At 44.9% G+C, this 20,120-nt stretch overlaps 1 protein-coding gene across 4 annotated transcripts in view; it reads right to left on the bottom strand.

The window, feature by feature from the left end:
- The window catches only part of UXS1 (UDP-glucuronate decarboxylase 1), a 96,788-nt gene that overhangs the window by 28,643 nt on the left and 48,025 nt on the right, over nt 1-20,120 (bottom strand). For all 4 annotated transcript variants that reach the window (XM_058534355.1, XM_058534356.1, XM_058534357.1 and 1 more), the window contains exons 7-8: nt 4,668-4,772; nt 1,457-1,516 (exon numbers count right to left, since the gene is read on the bottom strand). In XM_058534355.1, the coding sequence (XP_058390338.1) occupies nt 1,457-1,516; nt 4,668-4,772 (165 nt within the window). The remainder of the gene's footprint in view (nt 1-1,456; nt 1,517-4,667; nt 4,773-20,120) is intronic.

Raw genomic sequence — 20,120 nt, 5'->3', positions numbered from 1 at the left:
AAAAGTCTAAAGTGAAAACTGATTTCAAATTCGTCTCCCCTTTTCAGCATTTTTTGAGGCTAAGAGACCAAGCATGCACTCCACAAACCGTCCCCAGACATCAGAGCAGATCAACTGGTGAATTCTGTGAGTTACACCCTAACGTTGTTTAAGAACCCTGAAGAACACAACACACTGTGAAATATGCAGATACCAAAGGAGGGGGAGGAGGAAGAAGGGTGCTTGTGGAAAAGGAGCGCTGTGCCCTTTTGGACAGATAACACGAACACCTTTTCACTGGAGACACATTTGAAGGATTCAGCCTGTTGGACTATATCAACACCATTCCTTCCACATTACATGAGGCCCGTCGAGGAAGCAAAGTGAATCCTCCAGCATCGGAGAGAGGAGAACTTGCTGACCCTTTGTAGAATCTTTACGTGGAAGGACAGGGAGGGGGAATGCAGGAGTCTGCTCAAGGGCCTATTCCACAGCAACGGGGTGAACAGGTGGGAGGTGGACACTTCTGCCCTCTGAACTACCTAGGATTTCAAAGAAGTGGATGCTGCTCCACCTTTCCAGAGGGATTACAAATTTACAAAATTTTTTTGTAATTTTTTGTAATTCTTTTCTGCATTTAGGAGAATTTCTGTTTCTGTGATTTTTTTCATTTGGTTGCCTTACTTTAAAAAGAAAACATTTCTTAACATTTTGCCCTCTCACTTCCTCATTTCTCCCGTCCACAACAATAACGTGAATGAAGCAGAAAACTACAACATGTCAGAGCCTGGCTTCTGCTGCATCAAGCAGGCAGTTCTCCACAGCCCTGCACCTAGCTGGTTTGGGGCCGAATGGAAATCCACGTGAACTGAAAATCAAGCCCTCATCCCACGCCTGTCGCTCCCTCCCTAACGGGCCCGGAGAGGGATGCGAAGCACTGCAGGTTGCAAAACAGGCTCACAAGTTTTCTGGCACTGCCTACTTAAGATTTTTCCAGAAATCATTACACGGCAGGTGAGGCAATCAGCGCGAGTCTCTGCACTAAGCAACCACCGAGTTCTTGGTGGGTCAGGCAGGCGGCACGCATTGCTCACGCTGAAGAATAACATGTGCCAGCTAAACTGGCAAAAAAATCCCTAATGAGTGATTTCTGGGGTACTTTCAGAACAGAATGGCCAAAACAAGTCTGTGGATTGTAAATGGTGGGACCTTACTGGGAAGGTGAAATGATAACAGTCTCTGGGGGTGTGCTCCAGCAGGAGCCAAAGGAGTTCGTCCCACCCAGGGGAGGGAGCCTGGAGACCACCACGGCTGAGACGGGCAGCCTCTTCACTGTCGCGCCCTGGGATGGGAAGAGCAGGCTGGGCCTTAGAAACGGAATCCAGGACTCATTTCTTATTTCTTCTTCACCTAAGACAGGATGCAAACAGTCCCGTGGGGCCGGAGCATGCGTCCCCCGTGGGAGCCCCCCGCTCACCTCCATACACCTCTGAGGTGGAGGCCAGCAGCAGACGGGCGCCGACTCGTTTTGCCAGCCCTAAGAAAGCAAAGACAGGATACGAGAAACTGTCAACTTCAGGCAAACGAGGAAAACACAGACGCACATGCACATTTTCGTGTCAACGTAAGGAATTTTTGTATGAATGATATCTGATCATCCACGCATCTTCAATTATCCACTCTTATTGCAACTACCTTGGAACAAAATAAAAACAAAAACAGTAAGAAAAACATAAATGAACCCTCAGAAGCACAGTATTTAGTTGGATACTTATAAGTGTAAGCAGGGCCAATGCAGAGTCTGTTGGTTTGAGAAGGTGTGATTGGAGGAGTTTCATAAAGACTCCTCTGCCTCAGCACATCACCCAGTATTTATTGGGTGGCTTCACCCTGGGAGGCAGAAGGCAAGGCCCTTCACACCTGAACTGCCACTATTCCCCACAAGCAGTCCACCTGCCACTTCCTCAGTGTGCACCCTGCCATCTTCCAACTGTGCCTGAGCCAGACTCCCTGGCTGGGCACCTCTGCCTCCTCCTCCTGCCTCCTTTAAGCTTCAGCTTAAACAGCACCTTCTCCAAAGCAGCTTGCCACATTCCTCTGTCCTGCTCTGAATCCTCTCCTGCATTTACCCTCGCGTGTGGACATGGACTAGAACATCGTTATCTACGGTGGTCACGTAAGTATGGAAAATCCTCCAAACACTCTTCGCAGAGTCCCAAGGTATAGAGTTCATCAGAGGCTCTGAGAAGCCCAGCACAAAAGAAATCAATTGCCCTTTACTTAACCCAGTGCTTCCTTCCCCAACAACTCCACCACGGAGCCTTTGTGCACAGACACCATCAGGGGAAGGGCCAGCCGTACCACACACCCCTCAGTGCCCAGCACTGCACATGGGGCAGAGGTCCAATGTGGTGCCCGTGAAGTGCTGCGAGGAGGAAGAGGTGAGGTGGGCACACACAACCTTCAGGCACTGCCGGGGAAGGCGGGCGAGACGGAAGTGGGTGTGAGTGTGCAGGAGCATCTGGGGGAGGCAAGAAGACGCACGTCAAGAGCAAGAGCCGGGGGTTGCTGAAAGGTAATGATGTGGAGATAACCTGTGCAAGCGCCACCATGTGCTTGAGGAAGAAAATGCTAAAAGGGGTGTAGTATGATGTGGAATTTACAGGCTGCCAACATCACGGGCCCATCACAGGCACTGCAATTTCACCCCGCAGAAGTCTGCAAGATGGAGCAGCATACCACACTACTGCCCAGCGACAACAGTAGCAATGAAGAATTCCGAAGTCTTTTTTAAAATTAAACTTGTAATTTGAGATAATTGTCAACTCAAATGCAGTTGTAAGAAGTCATACAGAGAGATCCCATGAACCCTTTACCCAGTTTCTCCCAACAGTAAAAACTGGCAAAACTACAGTACAACATCACAACCAGGATCGTGACAACAGACCGTCAAGACACAGAACATCCCATCGCTGCAAGGATCCCTCCTGGGTGAAGCCAGGGCAGCTCACCCACACTGGCCTGGCGCCCGGGGGTTTATGCTGAGACTGGACAAAGAGGCTGCATCACGAAGAAGTCAAGCACAGGACCGGGGAGGTGGGAGCCACAGAGAGGGCAGGGCCCACCAGGAAGGAGCCAGGCAAAGTTCGGTGCACCTTGTCTCAAGAGCAAGATGACTAATGGCGGCTCCTTTCAGTTGGGAACGCGAAGCCCCTCTGGGTCTCTTTCTGGCCTACCAATTGCCTCCCGTCTCCCCCTAGCTTTTGTCCATGTCATTCCCGGAAGACCCTTACCATTCCTTCAGGACCCCCAGGTCCAAGCTCACTCGCGGTTCAGGCCCAGCTCAGGATCACTGAACTCTAACAGCACGTCACTGGCAACTCTCTTCTGGAAACTTCCCTCTCCTCCTCAGTATCACTGATGCCTGTGCCCATATTTCGCCTCCCCTATGAGACACTAAGTTCCCTGGCAGAAGAGCCTGATTACAACCCTTATCTGAATTCCCTCCACAGCGGACAGGACAGTGCCTGGGGCTCAGCGGCCGCATTGCCTAAACAGGTGGAATGAATGACATCTCTTTAAACATCATGTGCTTGGCGGCTTTCCCTCCATGGCATCTAGTTCTGGTATGAAGGAGGGGGCTAGGGAGGCAGAGAGAGAGTGGGGAGGGACAGGAGCCTGCGGTGGCAAGAATGGGGAACAGCTTCTACCACACCACACCTCTAAGCAGAAGTGGGGGACTCTGTTCTGTCCAGCGACCACGGCAGGGGTCGGGACAAAGAGGAGGACAAATGCCCTTGCAGATTACAATGGATGTAACTTCACGCAGGGCTTGATCCGCCAACATGTTTAGTTTCAGAGACCTGAAAACCCATCTCTGCTGCCCTTTCCGTCCTGTCTCTGTGCTTCACTCAAATTAAAATTTAGCACTGTACTTCCCAAATCCATTTATAGAACCTGTTTTAAATGTTCCTATAATTAAATTCACTTTTTACTTGACATTTTAAAAAGTGGTTCCCTTCCTCCACTTTGCAATTAATCAAAGTCCCCAGTTTTTTAAGCCTGTGCCAAACTTAAGTGTGCCTCTAATTTCAAGCATTAATATGTGCTTATCATCCACAGCTATAAATCTAAGGCCTGCTGTTTGTGAAGACACAAGTGTGGCCACCTTTACCGGGGCTCACTCTTGCATCCTTCATCTTTCACTTCTAAGGTGAATTCTGAGGTTCAGTTCAGAGCCAGGTACTCAGTCCCGGCAACCATAAGGACCGCTCTCCACCCACTCTTTCCAAGAGTGCTACTGAAATCCCGTGTGTGCGCGTGCGCGTGTGTGTGCACGCGTGTGCAGTCCACTCCAACCCAATCTCAGATGAGACGCCAGTGCCTCCTTCCAGCCCAGAGCCACATGCGCCACGTGCCAGAGGGGAAAGTGGAGGAAGGCTGGGTGGTCACTTGAAAGCACAGGTCGTCACTCCCAGGGGATTTAACTGAGGCAATGCAGGCTGGTTACTACAATGACTGTCTCCTCTAGACAAATTCAAGTCAAGCCACATTGAAACAGCACGGGCAGGGGGTGAGGGAGGGTGTGAAGACCAAGATCAAACTCTAAGAGAACAGACAACTACCTACGCCAGAGTCGTCTGAATATGCCCAACAACAGCCACGAAAGCAGGAAGGGCAGAACTTACCCAGCATGTTTAGCGTCCCGATCGTGTTGGTCTTCAGCGTCTTGATGGGGTTGTACATGTAGTTTGGAGGGGAGGCCGGAGAGGCCAGATGGTATATCTGGTCAACTAAAGGAGACAAAACGGAAATATGTTATTTCCAAGAAAAACTCTAGAATTATTCTGAACTCCCAAGAAGCAGACTGTATAATAAAGGTGTTCATGTGTCTTTCACTGAAATTCTAGTTGTTGCATTATTCTTCACAGAAACTAATTTACATTTGCAATTAGAAGACTTTAAACAAAAATAGCAAGTCTAATTATCTGGAACAAAGACATGTGCTAGGCCAGTTATGTGGGCCTGTTCTCCTCTAATTAGAGTCAATCTGATTACTGAGTTGATTGTTTTCTGAGAAGATCTATCCCAGATAAAGCATCCAAATCAGAAGGAAGACTGGTTTTTCAGACATAGAATTAGACATGAATATCTAAATTAAACAAGGTTTTTAATTTGTAAAACAAATATGACAACATAAACGCACAAATGTAGGGGAGAAAATAAATTAGCCTTTTGCTTCATTTTGTCTGCATTCTGTAGACACAAAACCAGAGCCCGAGAAGACGGTCAGGCCGGGTGGTTTTCAAAGCCATGGACGGCTAAACAATTTACACTCCACACACCTCCCCTGGTGCACAGGCCTTCACTTGAACATCACCAACCACAGCGCTCACTCTCAGGTCTGGTAAGACCCGCCACACAGCAGAGGCCCTTTGGGAACCAACGTCTCCCTGTGAAACAGCCGTGACGGATAAGCACGTGTGAGGAAGGCCATCCCCGCAGACGACGTCTGTGCCACACCGTCCCAGGACAGGCGAAAGAAAACACGACCACCACGGCGGAGGCGAGGATGCTGCCCCAACGAATGCTCCTTGCACGGGGTGTTGGCCTCCATGCGAGAGCACCCGCAGGGACCCCTCTGCTCCCCACCCCACTTGGCTCCCCCGGCCTCCCACCCTCTTCCCAACCAGGGACCACTGCTCTCCTCTGAGGTAACGGCACATCAGGGGCGAGGTTTCAGAGAGGACGGGCAAAACAGGCACTTGAAACAACAGTCCTCATAACCTTCTCAGAAAACACCCCCACCACCAAGTGCCTGACCTCCTCACCCACTCCACACCTGTCACCCCCCAGGAGTGTGGGAATCACTGCAATGCCTTCTGGGATCAGGGCTGTTGCCTGACTCTCCCACCCAGGGTTGAGGCTGGATGACAGTTCATCATCTTCAGACAAGGCAGAAGTGGCGGCTGCACAGGAGAGCACTGTATTCTAGGCCGTGAGCTTGGACTCCACTTAATTCACCCTAACGACCACAGTGCTTTCAGGCTCAAAAGCATCTGGGAGACTGGGGCCACGTGAGCCATCAAGACCAGGAAAAGGGGAAGCTAGATGGTTCTAAGGAGACTGAATCTTTGGGAAGGCTGCTAGGTATCGCACAGGCTCATGGAATAACCTGGTGACTATATTTTTTCCTAGACCAGGACCACACGTCAAGAGAGGTAAGAACAACACGTGAAAGGCTGCGGGTCCCATCTTTGGGATATTTATTTGTAAGGCCTCTTTGCCAAGACTACTCCAGCAAACTCCTGATGTAATAAAAAAAAAAAAGTCTTCCTGTTTTATGCAATGCAATCCCTGTTTTTCGCAGAAATAGAAAAAATTCATTCTAAAATCTCAAGGGACCCCGAATAGCCAAAAAAATTTCTAAAAAGAGGAACAAAAAAAACTCACACATCCTGATTTCAAGACATATTACAAAGCTACAATAATCAAAACAGTGTGGTACTGGCATAAAGACTGACACAAAGATCAACAGAATAGAACAGAATGCCCAGAAATAAAGCCTCACATGTATACGGTCAAATGATCTTCAACAAGGGTGCCAAACCACTCAATGGAGAGCAGGTGTTGGGAAAACTGGATGTCCACATGCAAAAAAGAATGAAGTTGGACCCTTATCTCACACCGTACACAAAAATTAACTCAAAATGGATTAAAGACCTAAATGTAAGACCCAAAACTACAAAACTCCTAGAAGAAAACATAGGGGAAAAGCTACATGACATTGGATTTGGCACAGATTTCTCGGACATAACACCAAAAACACAGGCAACAAAGGCAAAAATAGACAAATGGGACTACACTGAATTTCAAAACTTTTGTGCTAACCTCAAAGGACACAATCAATAGAGTAAAAAGGCAACATATGAAATAAGAGAAAATATTTGCAAATCATATGTGTAATAAGGGGTTAATATCCATAATACATAAAGAACTCCTACACATCAACCACAAAAAAATCAAATAACCCAATTAAAAATGGCAAAGCACTTGAACAGACATTTCTCCAAAGACGATATATAAATGGTCAACAAACATGAAAAGATACTCAACATCACTAATCATCAGAGAAATGCAAACAAAACTACAATGAGATCACCTCATGCATATCAGGATGGCTACTACTAAAAGAAAAATTAAAAATAAACAATAAAATAACAAGTGTTGGGGAGGATGTGGAGAAACTGGAACCCTTGTGCACAGTTGGTGGGAATGTAAAATGGTGCAGCCACTACGGAAAACAATATGACAGTACCTCAAAATATTAAAAATAGAATTACCATATGGTCCACAAATTCCACTTCCGGGTATATACCCAAAAGAATTGACAGGAGGGCCTTGATGAGATATTTGCACGTCCACGTCCACAGCAGCACTATACACAATAGCCAAAAGGTGGAAACAACCCAAGTGTCCATCAACAGATGAAAAGACAAACAAAATATGGTATACACATACAGTGGAATATTATTCAGCCTTAAAAAGGAGGAAAATCCTGTCACATGCTACAACATGGATGAACTTTGAGGACATTATTCTAAGTAAAATAAGTCAGTCACAAAAAGATAAATACTGAATAGTCAAATTCATAGAGACAGAAAGTAGAATGATGGGCGCCAGGGGCTAGTGGGGGAAGGAATGGGAGTTAGTGTTCAATGAGTAAAGAGTTTCAGTTTTGCAAGATGAAAAAGTTCTGGAGATCTGTTTTACAACAATGTGAATATACTTAACACTACTGAACTATACCACTTAAAAATGGTTGTTGGTAAAAAAAAAACAAACAAAAGAAAGGTGCTTATGAGAGGGAAAAGCAGAGGAAAAAAGTATTCGTGAAAAGGAATCAAATTCTCTATCAAAGCTGAAGTCAGAATGAATGGTGTTGGTTTATGTATTTGTTCTCCTTTTGTCAACCCTGGGAATATAAAGGCTAAAAATCAGGCTCCTGAGCCACTACAGACCATTCGAGGTTCTCCATCAATCCTTCCTCTGCATCAGTTACCCAGTGAAGCTTTTGAAGGAAAGATTCCTGGGCCCCTGGCGTCCCCACACAGACTCTCCAGGTGGGGAGCCACTCTGGACCTTTATATATACGTTTTTAAAAGCCTCCTTTGAAAACTATTGGGTCAATTAAAAATAGAACCTAAGCTATTGAAAGAATAATTTTTCTTCAAGAAAACATAAAACCTTGTTAAATTGTTTATAGTCTGTCAATATGCCAATTCATGGAAGGGATTTATCTAAATAAGAGGAAAATCCTGTGACTGCTTTCCAACAACCACACGTTTGTCTGAGTTGATAAATAGCTAAAAATAAACAGCAAAGAAAAATTCTATTGTGCTAACTATAAGTTAATAAGACAGTTCTCACAAAAATCCCATCATTCTTAGGCTGCTTCACCTTTTCCAGCTTACAAATGTGACTAGGAAGAGCACGGGTCATTCCCACACACCTGCTTAAAAGTACGCAGGTGTAAGCAGCAGCCCTTCGACTCCATACGGGGTACCCAACGTCCTCACACGCCTGCTGCCGCTCTCGTAAGCACGGTGCCAGATCAGATCCGAAGCCTGGACAGCGCTGCGGAGCTGAGCGCCGGAGAGCACGCTCCTCCTGCCTCGCTGGCTCTCTGCTCACAGACGGGGCACCACATGCGCTCGAAGACAGCGTCAACCACAGCGTACGGGCTGTGATCTCAGAACAAATCATTCAGCACTACGTTTACTCCTGAGGTGACAACATGTGCAGGGGAAGGAGGAGAAACTTCGTTCAAGATGAAGGAAAGCAGAGCGTGTTGCGAGTGTGGAGCCCTGCCGCCCCGCGTCAGCAGCACACGCTCACCCCGCTGCCTGCACGGCGCGTCACAGCCACTGCCGCCCCTCGGCCAGCCTCCAGATCCGCGTCCTCACTCAGGATCAGCTCACCGAGCACAGGAAGGAAGCCTTTTCCTTCCTTCTGATCTCCACACAGCTCTGCCCTCTAAAGGGAGGGCAGCCCCTGACACCCAACCAAGTGGGCTCGCCTCCTGGTGAGTTAAACAGGACTCTACGCCAGTGGAAGTTGTCTCACAAAGTAAAGTGTATTTGCGGCAAACAGGAGGCCATGAGGAATCATCTCCAAAGTCACAGGGCCCCAAACAAAGGAAAGCAGGAACTTTTATTTGGTTGGGGAATGAATATTCAAAAGGGAAAGGCTAGTATTCGCTTGCACAGGCTCAGCTGGAGGACATGCTTCCACATAATGAGGCCTAAGCTCCTCCTGGAAAGGTCTTTGTATTAAAAATAAGGCAAAGGTCATGGGCATAGCTCTTGTGAGGCTTGGTCAATTTCAGGATGGCTGGTGGTTACATCTCCCTTGAGTGCCTTGCTTCGTCAGTTTCGGGACGGCTGGTGGTTACACCTCCTTAACACACAAAAGGACAAGAAGCAACTTGGAAAAACAGTTAATTGCTTCCAAACCCACCTTTGAGTTTCTTGAGGCACCTAGTCAGTGACACCCCCAGTCACCATGGGCACCCACACACGCCGGGTCCTGCCCAGGCTGGCTAGGCAGGCCTGAAACCCACGACTGAAACAAACACCCCCACACGGGGCTATGGCCTGCCAGAATGGGAAGGGTGCTGAACAAAGTCAGCTGAGTGAAGAGAGGAGCCACACCTGGCACTTTCTCATCCAAAGGCTATTGCATCTGGTTTGTTGCTTTTGCACAGCTGACAGTTTAACCCAACTACTGCTCCCCCTTCATCGAACCTGGAGAGGCGAAGGTCTGCCCTGCAAAGCTACCGTCTCATAAGGTTTAAGTCCAGCACTGCTGCGTCCTAAGAACGCTGTGAAAATCAGTGTTTTCAACGGCCCCTCTTTCCTATGAGAAGGTGCTTTCTGTAACATTCACAACAGAACGCCAGGTCCTGTCCTAAAAAGGACATAGCACCAGAGTCTGTGGACTAATTAATCTGGTGAGGAATTATGAGGATGAGAGCAGGGGGAACTTGAGAACAAGCATAACTCATCAGCAATGAGAAGTGCTATGAAAACCCTACGGAATATTAATAACACAGCAGCAAAGTTAACCCCCACAGCCCAGGAACAAAGCCCTCCCAACATGTCAACCACAGTACAAAGTATACCCAAAATGAGCATGATATGCAAAAATCTAACTGGGGATGGAGAGGAGAAGAGAAAAGGAGAAAGAAAGGCAGGCCCATTCATTTGCTGGATACGTGCCTCTCAACACTGCCCGCCAACCGACCCTCCCGTGACCCCATCCCATTTACAAGGGCTGTGTGCTGTAATCACAGCTAAAAAAACAGCAGCCTTAAAAAATGAGCCTAAAAGAGCTCAAATTAATAATCAAAGAAGGGAAACAGTACAGCAAACCAATGTTTTCCTTTTTCCACATAATTTCCTAAAGTAGGTTCAAAACAGCATTCCTGGCAGAATGCAGGCGTGTTATTTTTACGTTGGGAAGAGCATGGGTGAGGGTAGGGTAGCTGAGGCATGCTCAGCCCTACTGTGAATTCTGAAACCCACCAGCCTAACCACACGTGAACTTCCTACAGGCTGTAATGAATTTCACTGTCCCTGAAATCCACAAAAATGATACATAGATACAGAAGAAAAAACTGTCGAAATCCAACTCTTGGGATAATCCAAATTATTGTTCAGAATCCAAAGAAATCATGTGTTACCTCCTACCAAAGGGGAAATCCACATAAAAACTCACTGAATGTGTCCATCTCCCCCTTGATTTTTTTTACTGAAGTTCCGAGTGCAGCCTGTGTGAGACCTCCTCCGTGTGCCAGGGCCAGCCTTAGTAAACTGATGAGACACCAATTAGGATTCACACCCAGAAACTTTGGAAAAAATAAAAAATAAAACAAAGGGTTGGTTCTTGCTGTGAACGTGCATGATTATTTAGTATATGGTGAAATCCCATCATAAAGACACTTGGCTACACATTTTCTTTTTCTTCATTCGGGTCAGAGGCCTGGCATAAATAGTGCACGAGAGGTCACTGTGCGACATGGAAGGCATGGGCTGCCCCTCAGCCCTAACACCAGTATTCATGATGGAAGACAAGACTAACGACACAGAACTTTTCCAAGTGTAAAGACCAAATTTTTCTTCGCACAAGTAACAAAAAGAGTGGGATTTTGCCTGGATTTCATATCAAATAATATTGACAATGCAAAGGGAAGACTGCACGTGCCAGAGGTCTGGCTCAGGCCCAGGATCAAAAGTTCCAATCCGCACAGCTGCTTGTCAATTTCCTACAGGCTGGCAGCACCCCCCCCCCCCGACCCAGACTCTCCCCCACCATGCAGGGGCTCACCATGCTAACACCACGGCAAGAGCACCAACAGCACCTGAGCTGCACAGTAGGAACTCCCAGGCTTCAAGTTAAACAGACCAAGATCCGCAGCCTCTGCATTTTGTGTTCACGTTTGCAACACAAACTGAAGGTGAGAAATTTCTAAATTATAATTCAACACAAGTATTCTAATCAGGGCAGCACTCCTCAAATGTCTACATAAACGTGGACCCAATGCGCTTGGCAAACACCGTTCCCATCCCACCTTTCACGGTCGATTCCAGTGTCTGGGTGCTAAGGGCCCAGCCTCTCCCATTCTCCCTCTCCTGGAGTTGCCCTCCTGGCCTTGCACAGGATTGCTGCACCTGCGTAAAAGGTGGGTAACAGAAAGGGCTCCATGCACTGGTTTCCTCGCCTATAAAATAAAGATAGTAACTGCCTACTTCACATGAATGTTTGAAAGAATTAAATTTGTTAATCATAGACAATGATGAGAACAGTGCTTGGAACACAGCAGGCGTTAGCTATTGCCCTTTTCTGCTTTCATTTTCCTGGACTCCTCTATACAGGGTCTACAGGTTCCAGGAGCCAGCTCCCATGACACAATGGCATTTCTGCCTTTTTCTGTCCTCACAGAAATGCTGGTCTCAAGATTCCCGTTTATGCAGATGGTGGCCAAGTAAACTGGGACAGCTTTTTGGGAAGGCACATGCTGCATGCAGCAGGAGCCTGGACATGTGTCCTAAGATAATGACAACATGACTTAGATGTGTATACTGGGTGGCTATCTCAAGCAAGCAAGGTTTATGATGTCCCCATGTTGCAGACAACCTAAATATCCAACATAGGAATAATGAAACTATACTGTATTCATACGATGTGGAAATGCTAATAAAATAATGTTGAGGGAAAAAATGTGTCTTTGTAAAGAGATCGGGCATAGCCACATAACAGAATACTAAGTAGCTGCCAATAATAATAACAATAATAATAATAAAGTAGCTCTCTATGCATAACACAGAAAGATCACCAGGATATAAAAAGAAAAACATAATATCGCAGAGCAATATAGAATATGCTGCTTTCTCTGCAATGAGGGAAAATTATGAATACCTATTTATATTAAATATATATGCACTTATATATAAAGAAACTACAGAGGAACACAAATTGTTAACAGCAGTTTCCTGAGGAGAGTTAGGAACTGGGAAGATAGGAGATAGAGGTAAGAGGAAGACTTTCTACACTCTATCTTTTTAATTTTTTTTTAAAAAGTTTGAACCATATAAACATATTGCCTATTAAGCATGTTTTTAATTTAAAAATCACATTTAGACAAATGATTGGATGTTAACATGAACACACTATTTCTGGATGGCAGGATTAAGGATAATTTCCTTTTTTTTAAATACTTTGCCAAATTTTCTTTAACATGTATGTACTTGTTTTATCAACAGGAAAGAATAGTCTTTTGAAAAGAGAGGAAAAAAATTAAGATTGTCTTCCATCTCATTCTTGATCAAATAAACAAGAAATCTAATTCTTTCATTTAGTTCAAAATATTTTTTAATTTCTCTTGAGATTTCTTCTTTGACCCATCTGCTAATTGGAAGTACGTTGTTTAACCTCCAAATATTTTGTGGTTTCCAGCTATCTTTCTGTTATTGATTTCTAGTTTTAATTCCATTGTGGTCTGAAAGTATACTTTATGTAATTTCCATTCAAATTTATTTATATTCTACTAATAAACTTAAAAGTCTGGTAAAGTGTATTTTATGGCCCAGCATATGGTCTATCTTGGTGAATGTTCTACGTGAGCTTGAGGAGAATGTGTTTTCTGCTGTTCTTGGATGAAGTAGTCTACAGATGTCCATTATACCCCGTTGAATGGTAGTGGTGGTGAGTTCAACCACGTCCTCACTGATTTTCTGCCTGCTGATCTGTCCATTTCTGACAGAGGAGTGTTGAAGTCTCCACCTGTAATAGTGGATCTGTTCCTCCTTCCAGTTCTACTAGTTTTTGCCTCACGTATTTCTGACACTCTGTTGTTAAATGCATACACATTAAGGACTGTTACGTCCTCTGGGAGAACTGACCTCTTTATCAGTTTGCAACATCACTCGTTTTTTTTTTTTTTGTGAGGAAGATCAGCCCTGAGCTAACATCTATTGCCAATCCTCCTCCTTTTTTTCCCTTTTCCCCCCCAAAGCCCCAGTAGATAACTGTATGTCACAGCTGCACATCTTTCTAGTTGCTGTATGTGGGACGCTGCCTCAGCATGGCCGGACAAGCGGTGCATCGGTGCACGCCCGGGATCCGAACCTGGGCCACCAGTAGCAGAGCGTATGCACTTAACCGCTAAGCCACAGGGTCGGCCCCCTGCAATGTCATTCTTTATCCCTGATAACTCTCCTCGCTCTGAAGTCTAGTCTGTCTGAAATTAATACACCTACGCCAGCTTTCTCTTGATTAGTATTAGCATGGTATGTCTTCCTCTATCCCTTTACTTTTAATCGATCTGTATTTTTATATATAAAGTACAGGTTTCTTGTAGAAAATAAATAGTTAGGTCTTGTTTTTTTTAACTACTACGACAGTCTCTGTTTTTTAATTGATGTATTTAGACCATTCATATTTAAAGTGATTATCAATATACTTGGATCTACTGTATTTGTAACTATTTTCTATTCATTTCCCTTATTCTTTTCTCTGTCTTCCACTCTTTTTCTGCCTTCTCTCATTTTAATTGAGTGTTGTATATGATCCCATTTTCTCTCCTCTTTTAGCACATGAATTATCTAAAAAAAAGTCTTTAGCGGTTGTCTTAGAATGTGTAATATTCATTTACAACAAATACACACCCACTTTCAAATAACACTATACTGCTTCATAGGTAGCAAGGTACCTTATATCAGAGTATTCTCAATTCTTCCACTTGTCTAACACTGCTGTCATTCATTTCATTTATCCATAAGCAGTAATCACTCAATATTGTTGCTATTATTATTTTGAAAAACTGTTATCTGTTAGATTAAGAATAACAAAAATAAAACTTTTTATTTTACCATCACTTATTCCTTCTCTAACATTCTTCTTTTCTTTACGTAGATCTGAGTTTCTGACCTACATCATTTTCCTACTTTCTAAAGAACTTTTAACACTTCTTGCAAGGCACATCTGCAGAGGACAAATTCCCTCGACTTTTGTTTGTCTGGGAAGTCTTTATTTCTCCTTCACTTTTGAAGGATAACTTTACTAGATCTAGAGATTGTAGGTTGGGGTGTTTTTTCTTTCAACTATTTAAATATTTCACTCCACTCTCTTCTTGTTTGCATGGTTTCTGAAGAGAAGTCTGATATAATCCTTATCCTTGTCCTTCTATTGATAAAGTGTGTTCCCCCCCACAGCTTCTTTCAAGGTTTAAATTTATCTTTATCTTTACCTGTTTATCTTTAATTTTCCACAATTTGAATATAATAAACACAATTTGCCTAGGTGTAGATTTTGGGGGTTATTTATCCTGCTTGGTGTTCTCTGAGCTTCCTTGATCTGTGGTTTGGTGCCTGTCATTAATTTTGAAAAGTTCTCAGCTATTATGACTTCATATATTTCTTCTGTTCCTTTCTCTCTGTCCTCTCCTTCTGGTATTCTCATTATGCATATGTCACATCTTTTGTCATTGTCCCACAGTTCTTGGATATTGTTTTATTCTTTTCTGTTTACGGAGTGTTTACTGACATATCTCCCAGCTCACTGATCCTTTCCTAAGCTTTGTCCCCTGTACTGATGAGCCCATCAAAGGCATTCTTCATTTGTCACGTTTTTTATTTTGGGCATTTCCTTTTGATTCTTAAGAGTTTTCATCTCTCTGCTTTCATTACCCCTCTGTTCTTGCATAGAATCCACTTTTTCCATTAGAGTCTTTAACATATTAATCATAGTTATTTTAAATTGTCAGTCTGGTAATTCCAAAATCTCTGCCATATCTTGTCTCATTCTGATGTTTGCTTTGTCTCTTTAGGCTGTGTTCTTTGTCTTTCAGCACGCCTTATCATTTTTTGTTGAAAGGCAGTTATGATGTATCAAGTAAAAGGAACTGAGATAAATAGGCCTTTAGTGTGAGGTTTCATGTTTATGTGGCTAGGAGTTAGGCTGTGTTTACTGTGTTGGAGCTGCAGGTGTCAGAGGCTAAAATTTCCTTTAGCATCTTTGTCTTGGTCTCCCCTGTTGTCTTTAGGCTTCCCTAGAGATTCCTTCTTAAGTAGGGCCTGAGCCCTGCAGTTCTTTCAGCTGTAATTGTTATCATGCAGGATCTCTACTGACAGGGTGGTAAAGTGTTGTGGGGGAGGAGAGGAAGCATTCTGTAGTTCAATGACTAGGTCTCAGTCTTTCAGTGAGCCTCAATTGGGTCTTTCCCTCCCTCATGTCAGTCAGGCTCCGGGAAAAGTTTTCCTCGAGGGCAGGCCTTTGTTAGGGACCAGAATGCTCTGGCATATTTCAGAATGGTTTCTCTCCACCACCCTGTCTTGACATGAGTACAGCCATGTTTGGCCATTCCATTGACCTATAGCCACCAGCACACAAAGAAATATAAAGCTGCTTTCTCTGTGGTGGGAACTGGCCATTCTCCCATGGAGAGAGTTGCAAGTTGTAACATTTCAAGGCTCTCTGGGCATCATAGCACGGGACGGACTGGCCATCTGTGCCAGGCTGGGACAATAATTAGAAAAACCAATGCACGTACACAACTGCTGGGCTGGGATGATAGCCAGGGGGCTCAGTGCACGTACACCACTGATAACCATTTGTGCATGGAAACACTAAATGCTTGCTCTGCAAACTCTGTAACTGCTTACTCTAGAAATTACTGATGCTATAAAAACTGCTGAAAACTGAGGCCTGGTGAAAGTTCCACCTGTGGAACGGACGCCTTGCCCAGGACATGTGATTCCCAAAGCCCAGCCATGTCAAGTGAAGGGACTCTCCTGCCAGTGGGGCGTGGATGTTGTGAATAACCGATCTTATGTGTTCTCTTTTCGGTCAACCTGGTGTTTCTCTTTCTGGTTGATTTGTGTCATTTCCCTTCAGTCGATGTGGATGTTTTCCCTTTCCAGTCGATCTGATGTTTTTCCCTCTCGTTATATGACCTATTCGAGTCTGCTGCTATCTCAGCCGATGTGGATGTTTTCCCTTTCTAGTCGAGCTGATGTTTTTCCCTCTTAATATTTGACCTATTCGGATCTGTTTGTGGACTATTGCCTCTACTTTCCTCTATATAATAAAATATACCTTCAGTCTATTTGTTTGGAGTGGAAGATTTCTTTTACATCTCTGATTGAATCCCCTGAACCTCTCATAACACACCCCCTGCTGGAAACAAGAGGAGACTCTTCTCTGATCTTCACTGTGAGAACCTAGTGGGGCTCCTGGAGGTGAAACTCACAGAAGTGTGCCTCCACCCACCCAAGCTGGAACCCTGGAGCTTCTAACTCTCAAGCCTGTGCACACTGTCTCCAGCAGTGAGTCACTTATCTGTTCAGTGTTCCCACCAGCCTCCAGCAGAGGCTTCTGCCCTGGAAGCTGTGATTCTCTGTGCGCACCTGTGTCTCTAGTTCTCAGGGTGGCAGTTTGCTCTGTGACCTCAACTCTCTGACCGAGCTAAGACGAACTGCTGATTTTCAGCTGTTTCCTTGTGAGGATGGGAGTGATGCTTTCCAAGTTGCTTACGTGACAAACCAGAAACCTTCGGTCCACACTCCCACTGTGAAGTCGTTATTCTCTCTTACACCTGACCTACTGCGTGAACATCCCACTGAATGAGTACTTCTGCCTCCCTTCAGTAGCAGCCCATTGGTTCTGAAAAGTCCTCCACGGTCACTGCTTGTGTCCTGTGCTTCCCCAATCCTCACCTCCAAGAGCACACAGGCTCTCTCTTGAGACATCCTCGCTCACCTCACAGCGCTCCCAGGGCCGAGCACTCACTCTCGAGCCCTCCAGGCTGGACAAGGAGTTCACTCACACTACAGCTCCATTTTCACCATCTTGATGGCCGGTATCTCCCTCACAAAACCCAATCACACTCTGCTAACGCGGAACCCTAGCTTCTCAGAAACCTCCCAGTGTCCTAAATAGATGGTTTGGAAGAATAATTAAGTTTACTCCTTTCAGAGGTAACTATTTTGCAGGGTAGCTTCAACATCCAAAACTTAAACGCCTTGGTTGGTAAAATCCAGAGTTCTCTTAAAGCAATATAAAATCAGATTAAGTTATTCCAATGAGTACTTACAACTCCTTTCAAAGCAACAATGTTCTTTCTCTACAATCTAACCCAGACAATGCAGAGGCCTCTCTCGTAACCCCTGTGACAAAGCTCCTCTTGCCTTGATCATTTTTGTAATTCATTACCACATGGCAGTCCCTGAATTCTACAGAACCCCATCTCGATCCTGATCCTGAGAATACTGCAGTCACAGTCACCTTTCCAATTCTACCCCACTCTTAATCCAGACAATCATTTCCCACTGGAAATGTGAAATTAGAGTAACATAGCTAATGTCTTTGCTTCCGAAACATAATGGTTATACTTTGAAAATAAGAAGAGGGGGACATTTGTGCTGAAGGAAAATTAATGACACTCTGCTGTGATGCTGCCACAGTAAGTGACACCATCGTTCCCTCACGAAAATCCACACAACTTGTCAGCCCCAGAAAAACAAACAAACCAAAATAAATCCCAAAAAGCGCTTTTCAAAGCTCAAGAACATTCCTGCTATGGTGTAAATATCAGATCAACTCAACTTTCTTTTATTAGGAAAAAGGCACTAAAAAATAGAGTTACGTATTAAATTTTGGGTATGCTCTTAATCAGACAAAGGAGGAAAATAAGTTATCACATCAAGAGGACATATGACCTTGTTCATTGCTGCTGAAAGACTGGACTACATCCCACACCAAAAGGTAACCCCCTGAGGGTAAGCACAGGCCATAAACTTCAATCAGAGGAAAACCCAGACTGCAGTGTAAGTGCAACATGACAGGCCTGCAAGTGCAAGGCCATGATGTGTCACTCAGGGGGCCTAAATTAGGCCATCCTTTGAGTGACAGTGCAACACCAAGGAAAAGGGAGGCGCACACCAAACTGGGTTCACCTGGTTAATTTCATGCTGCATCTGATTTAAGGGGGAAGGAGGGATTATTACCTTTGAATAGCACAACTGCACTCACAGGGGGTGAAATGATGCCCTTCTTCACACCAGGAGTTCAGAGTCAGGTGGCCATTGTGGGGGAAGAAAGAGTGAAGACATGGGGGGAAGGGTGGGGGCAGGGGGATTACCAAGTACGTGGAAGAACTAATGCCAAGGTTGTGAATGCCCTTGAAGGAGAAAGTGAAAAATAGCCTTTAAACTATTGAGGTGGAGAAATGTGTTAGGTTCTCCCAACATAAGCACCACTTGAGGGAACTCACTACTCTGAGCAAAGAACAAAAAGTGTTAATCACGTATTGTGTGACTCCACTTAGCATGTGTGTGTGCACGTGTATGTGTGTGTGTGTGTGTCCTCCACAGAGACTATTGCCAGAAGCAAGAGAAATGGCCTAGAATAGCTTTGGTGTCAAAGCTCAGAGTCAAAGCAGATAATTTACTTACCAACACACCATTTTTACTACGTTTTGGTTTCTTAGTAGTACTGAAATTATGTAATCAATGATTTTATTCAACAAATGTTTACTGCCATGTGCAAAAAAGAGGAAAGGGTAATAATAATAACAGCTATTATTTGGGGAGCACTTACTATGGGCCAGCCACTGTGCTAAGCCTCTGTTGCAGTTTTCTACTGATGCTCTAACAAATTGAGAGACTTAAAAATATCCACTTATAATCTCACAGGTCTGCAGGTCAGAAGTCAGGGCATGGTATGGGTCAGCTGGTTCTCTGCTCTGACTCTCACAGGCTGAAATCAAGGTGTCAGCAGGGCTGCCTTCCTGTCATCAGAGGATGATTCAGGTTGTTGGCAAAATTCAGTTCCATGAGGCTACAGCCCTGAGGTCCCTGTCTCCTTGTTGGCTGTCGGCTGGGAGCTTCTCGAGGTTGACTGTATGCTCTGGTTCACAGCCCCCTTCAAAGCCAGCAGCGGTGGGTCAAGTCCTTCTCACACTTCAAACCTCTCTGACTTTCCTATTGCCTACTGCCTGTCTCTTCGAAGCACCTCTTCTACCAAATCTGACTGGCTTTTCCACTTTCTTCTGCTGCTTTTAAGGGCTCATGTGGTTATGTGGGCCACCTACATAATCAAAGGCAATCTCCACATCTTACAGCCAGCTGATTCAGAACCTTAATTCCATCAGCAGAGTCCTTTCACAGAAGGACCTAGATTCCCACACCTCTACAGCCCTGCCTACCAGAGCCCTGTCACACACATCACCTCAACCAACCCTCACAGCAACCCTGTGATGAACTGCAAGTGGAAAGGGAACCAATTTATCTATTATCTAAATTATGTGTTTCACCTTAGAAAAACTATGGCCTAACCCCCAAATAAATCCCAGATAGATAACTGAATGTTTATTTTATTTTATTCTATTTTGTTTTTGTGAGGAAGATCAGCCCTGAGCTAACATCCATGCCAATCCTCCTCTTTTTGCTGAGGAAGACTGGCCCTGGGCTAACATCCGTGCCCATCTTCCTCCACTTTATATGGGACGCCTCCACAGCATGGCTTGTCAAGCAGTGCCTTGGTGAGCGCCTGGGATCCGAACCCGGGCCACCAGCAGCGGA

The sequence above is a fragment of the Diceros bicornis genome, chromosome 40, assembly GCF_020826845.1.
Source record: "Diceros bicornis minor isolate mBicDic1 chromosome 40, mDicBic1.mat.cur, whole genome shotgun sequence".
NCBI classification, from domain to species: Eukaryota; Metazoa; Chordata; class Mammalia; order Perissodactyla; family Rhinocerotidae; genus Diceros; species Diceros bicornis.
Note: the sequence above shows the minus strand (reverse complement) of the source record. Positions and strands in the feature narration are given on the sequence as shown.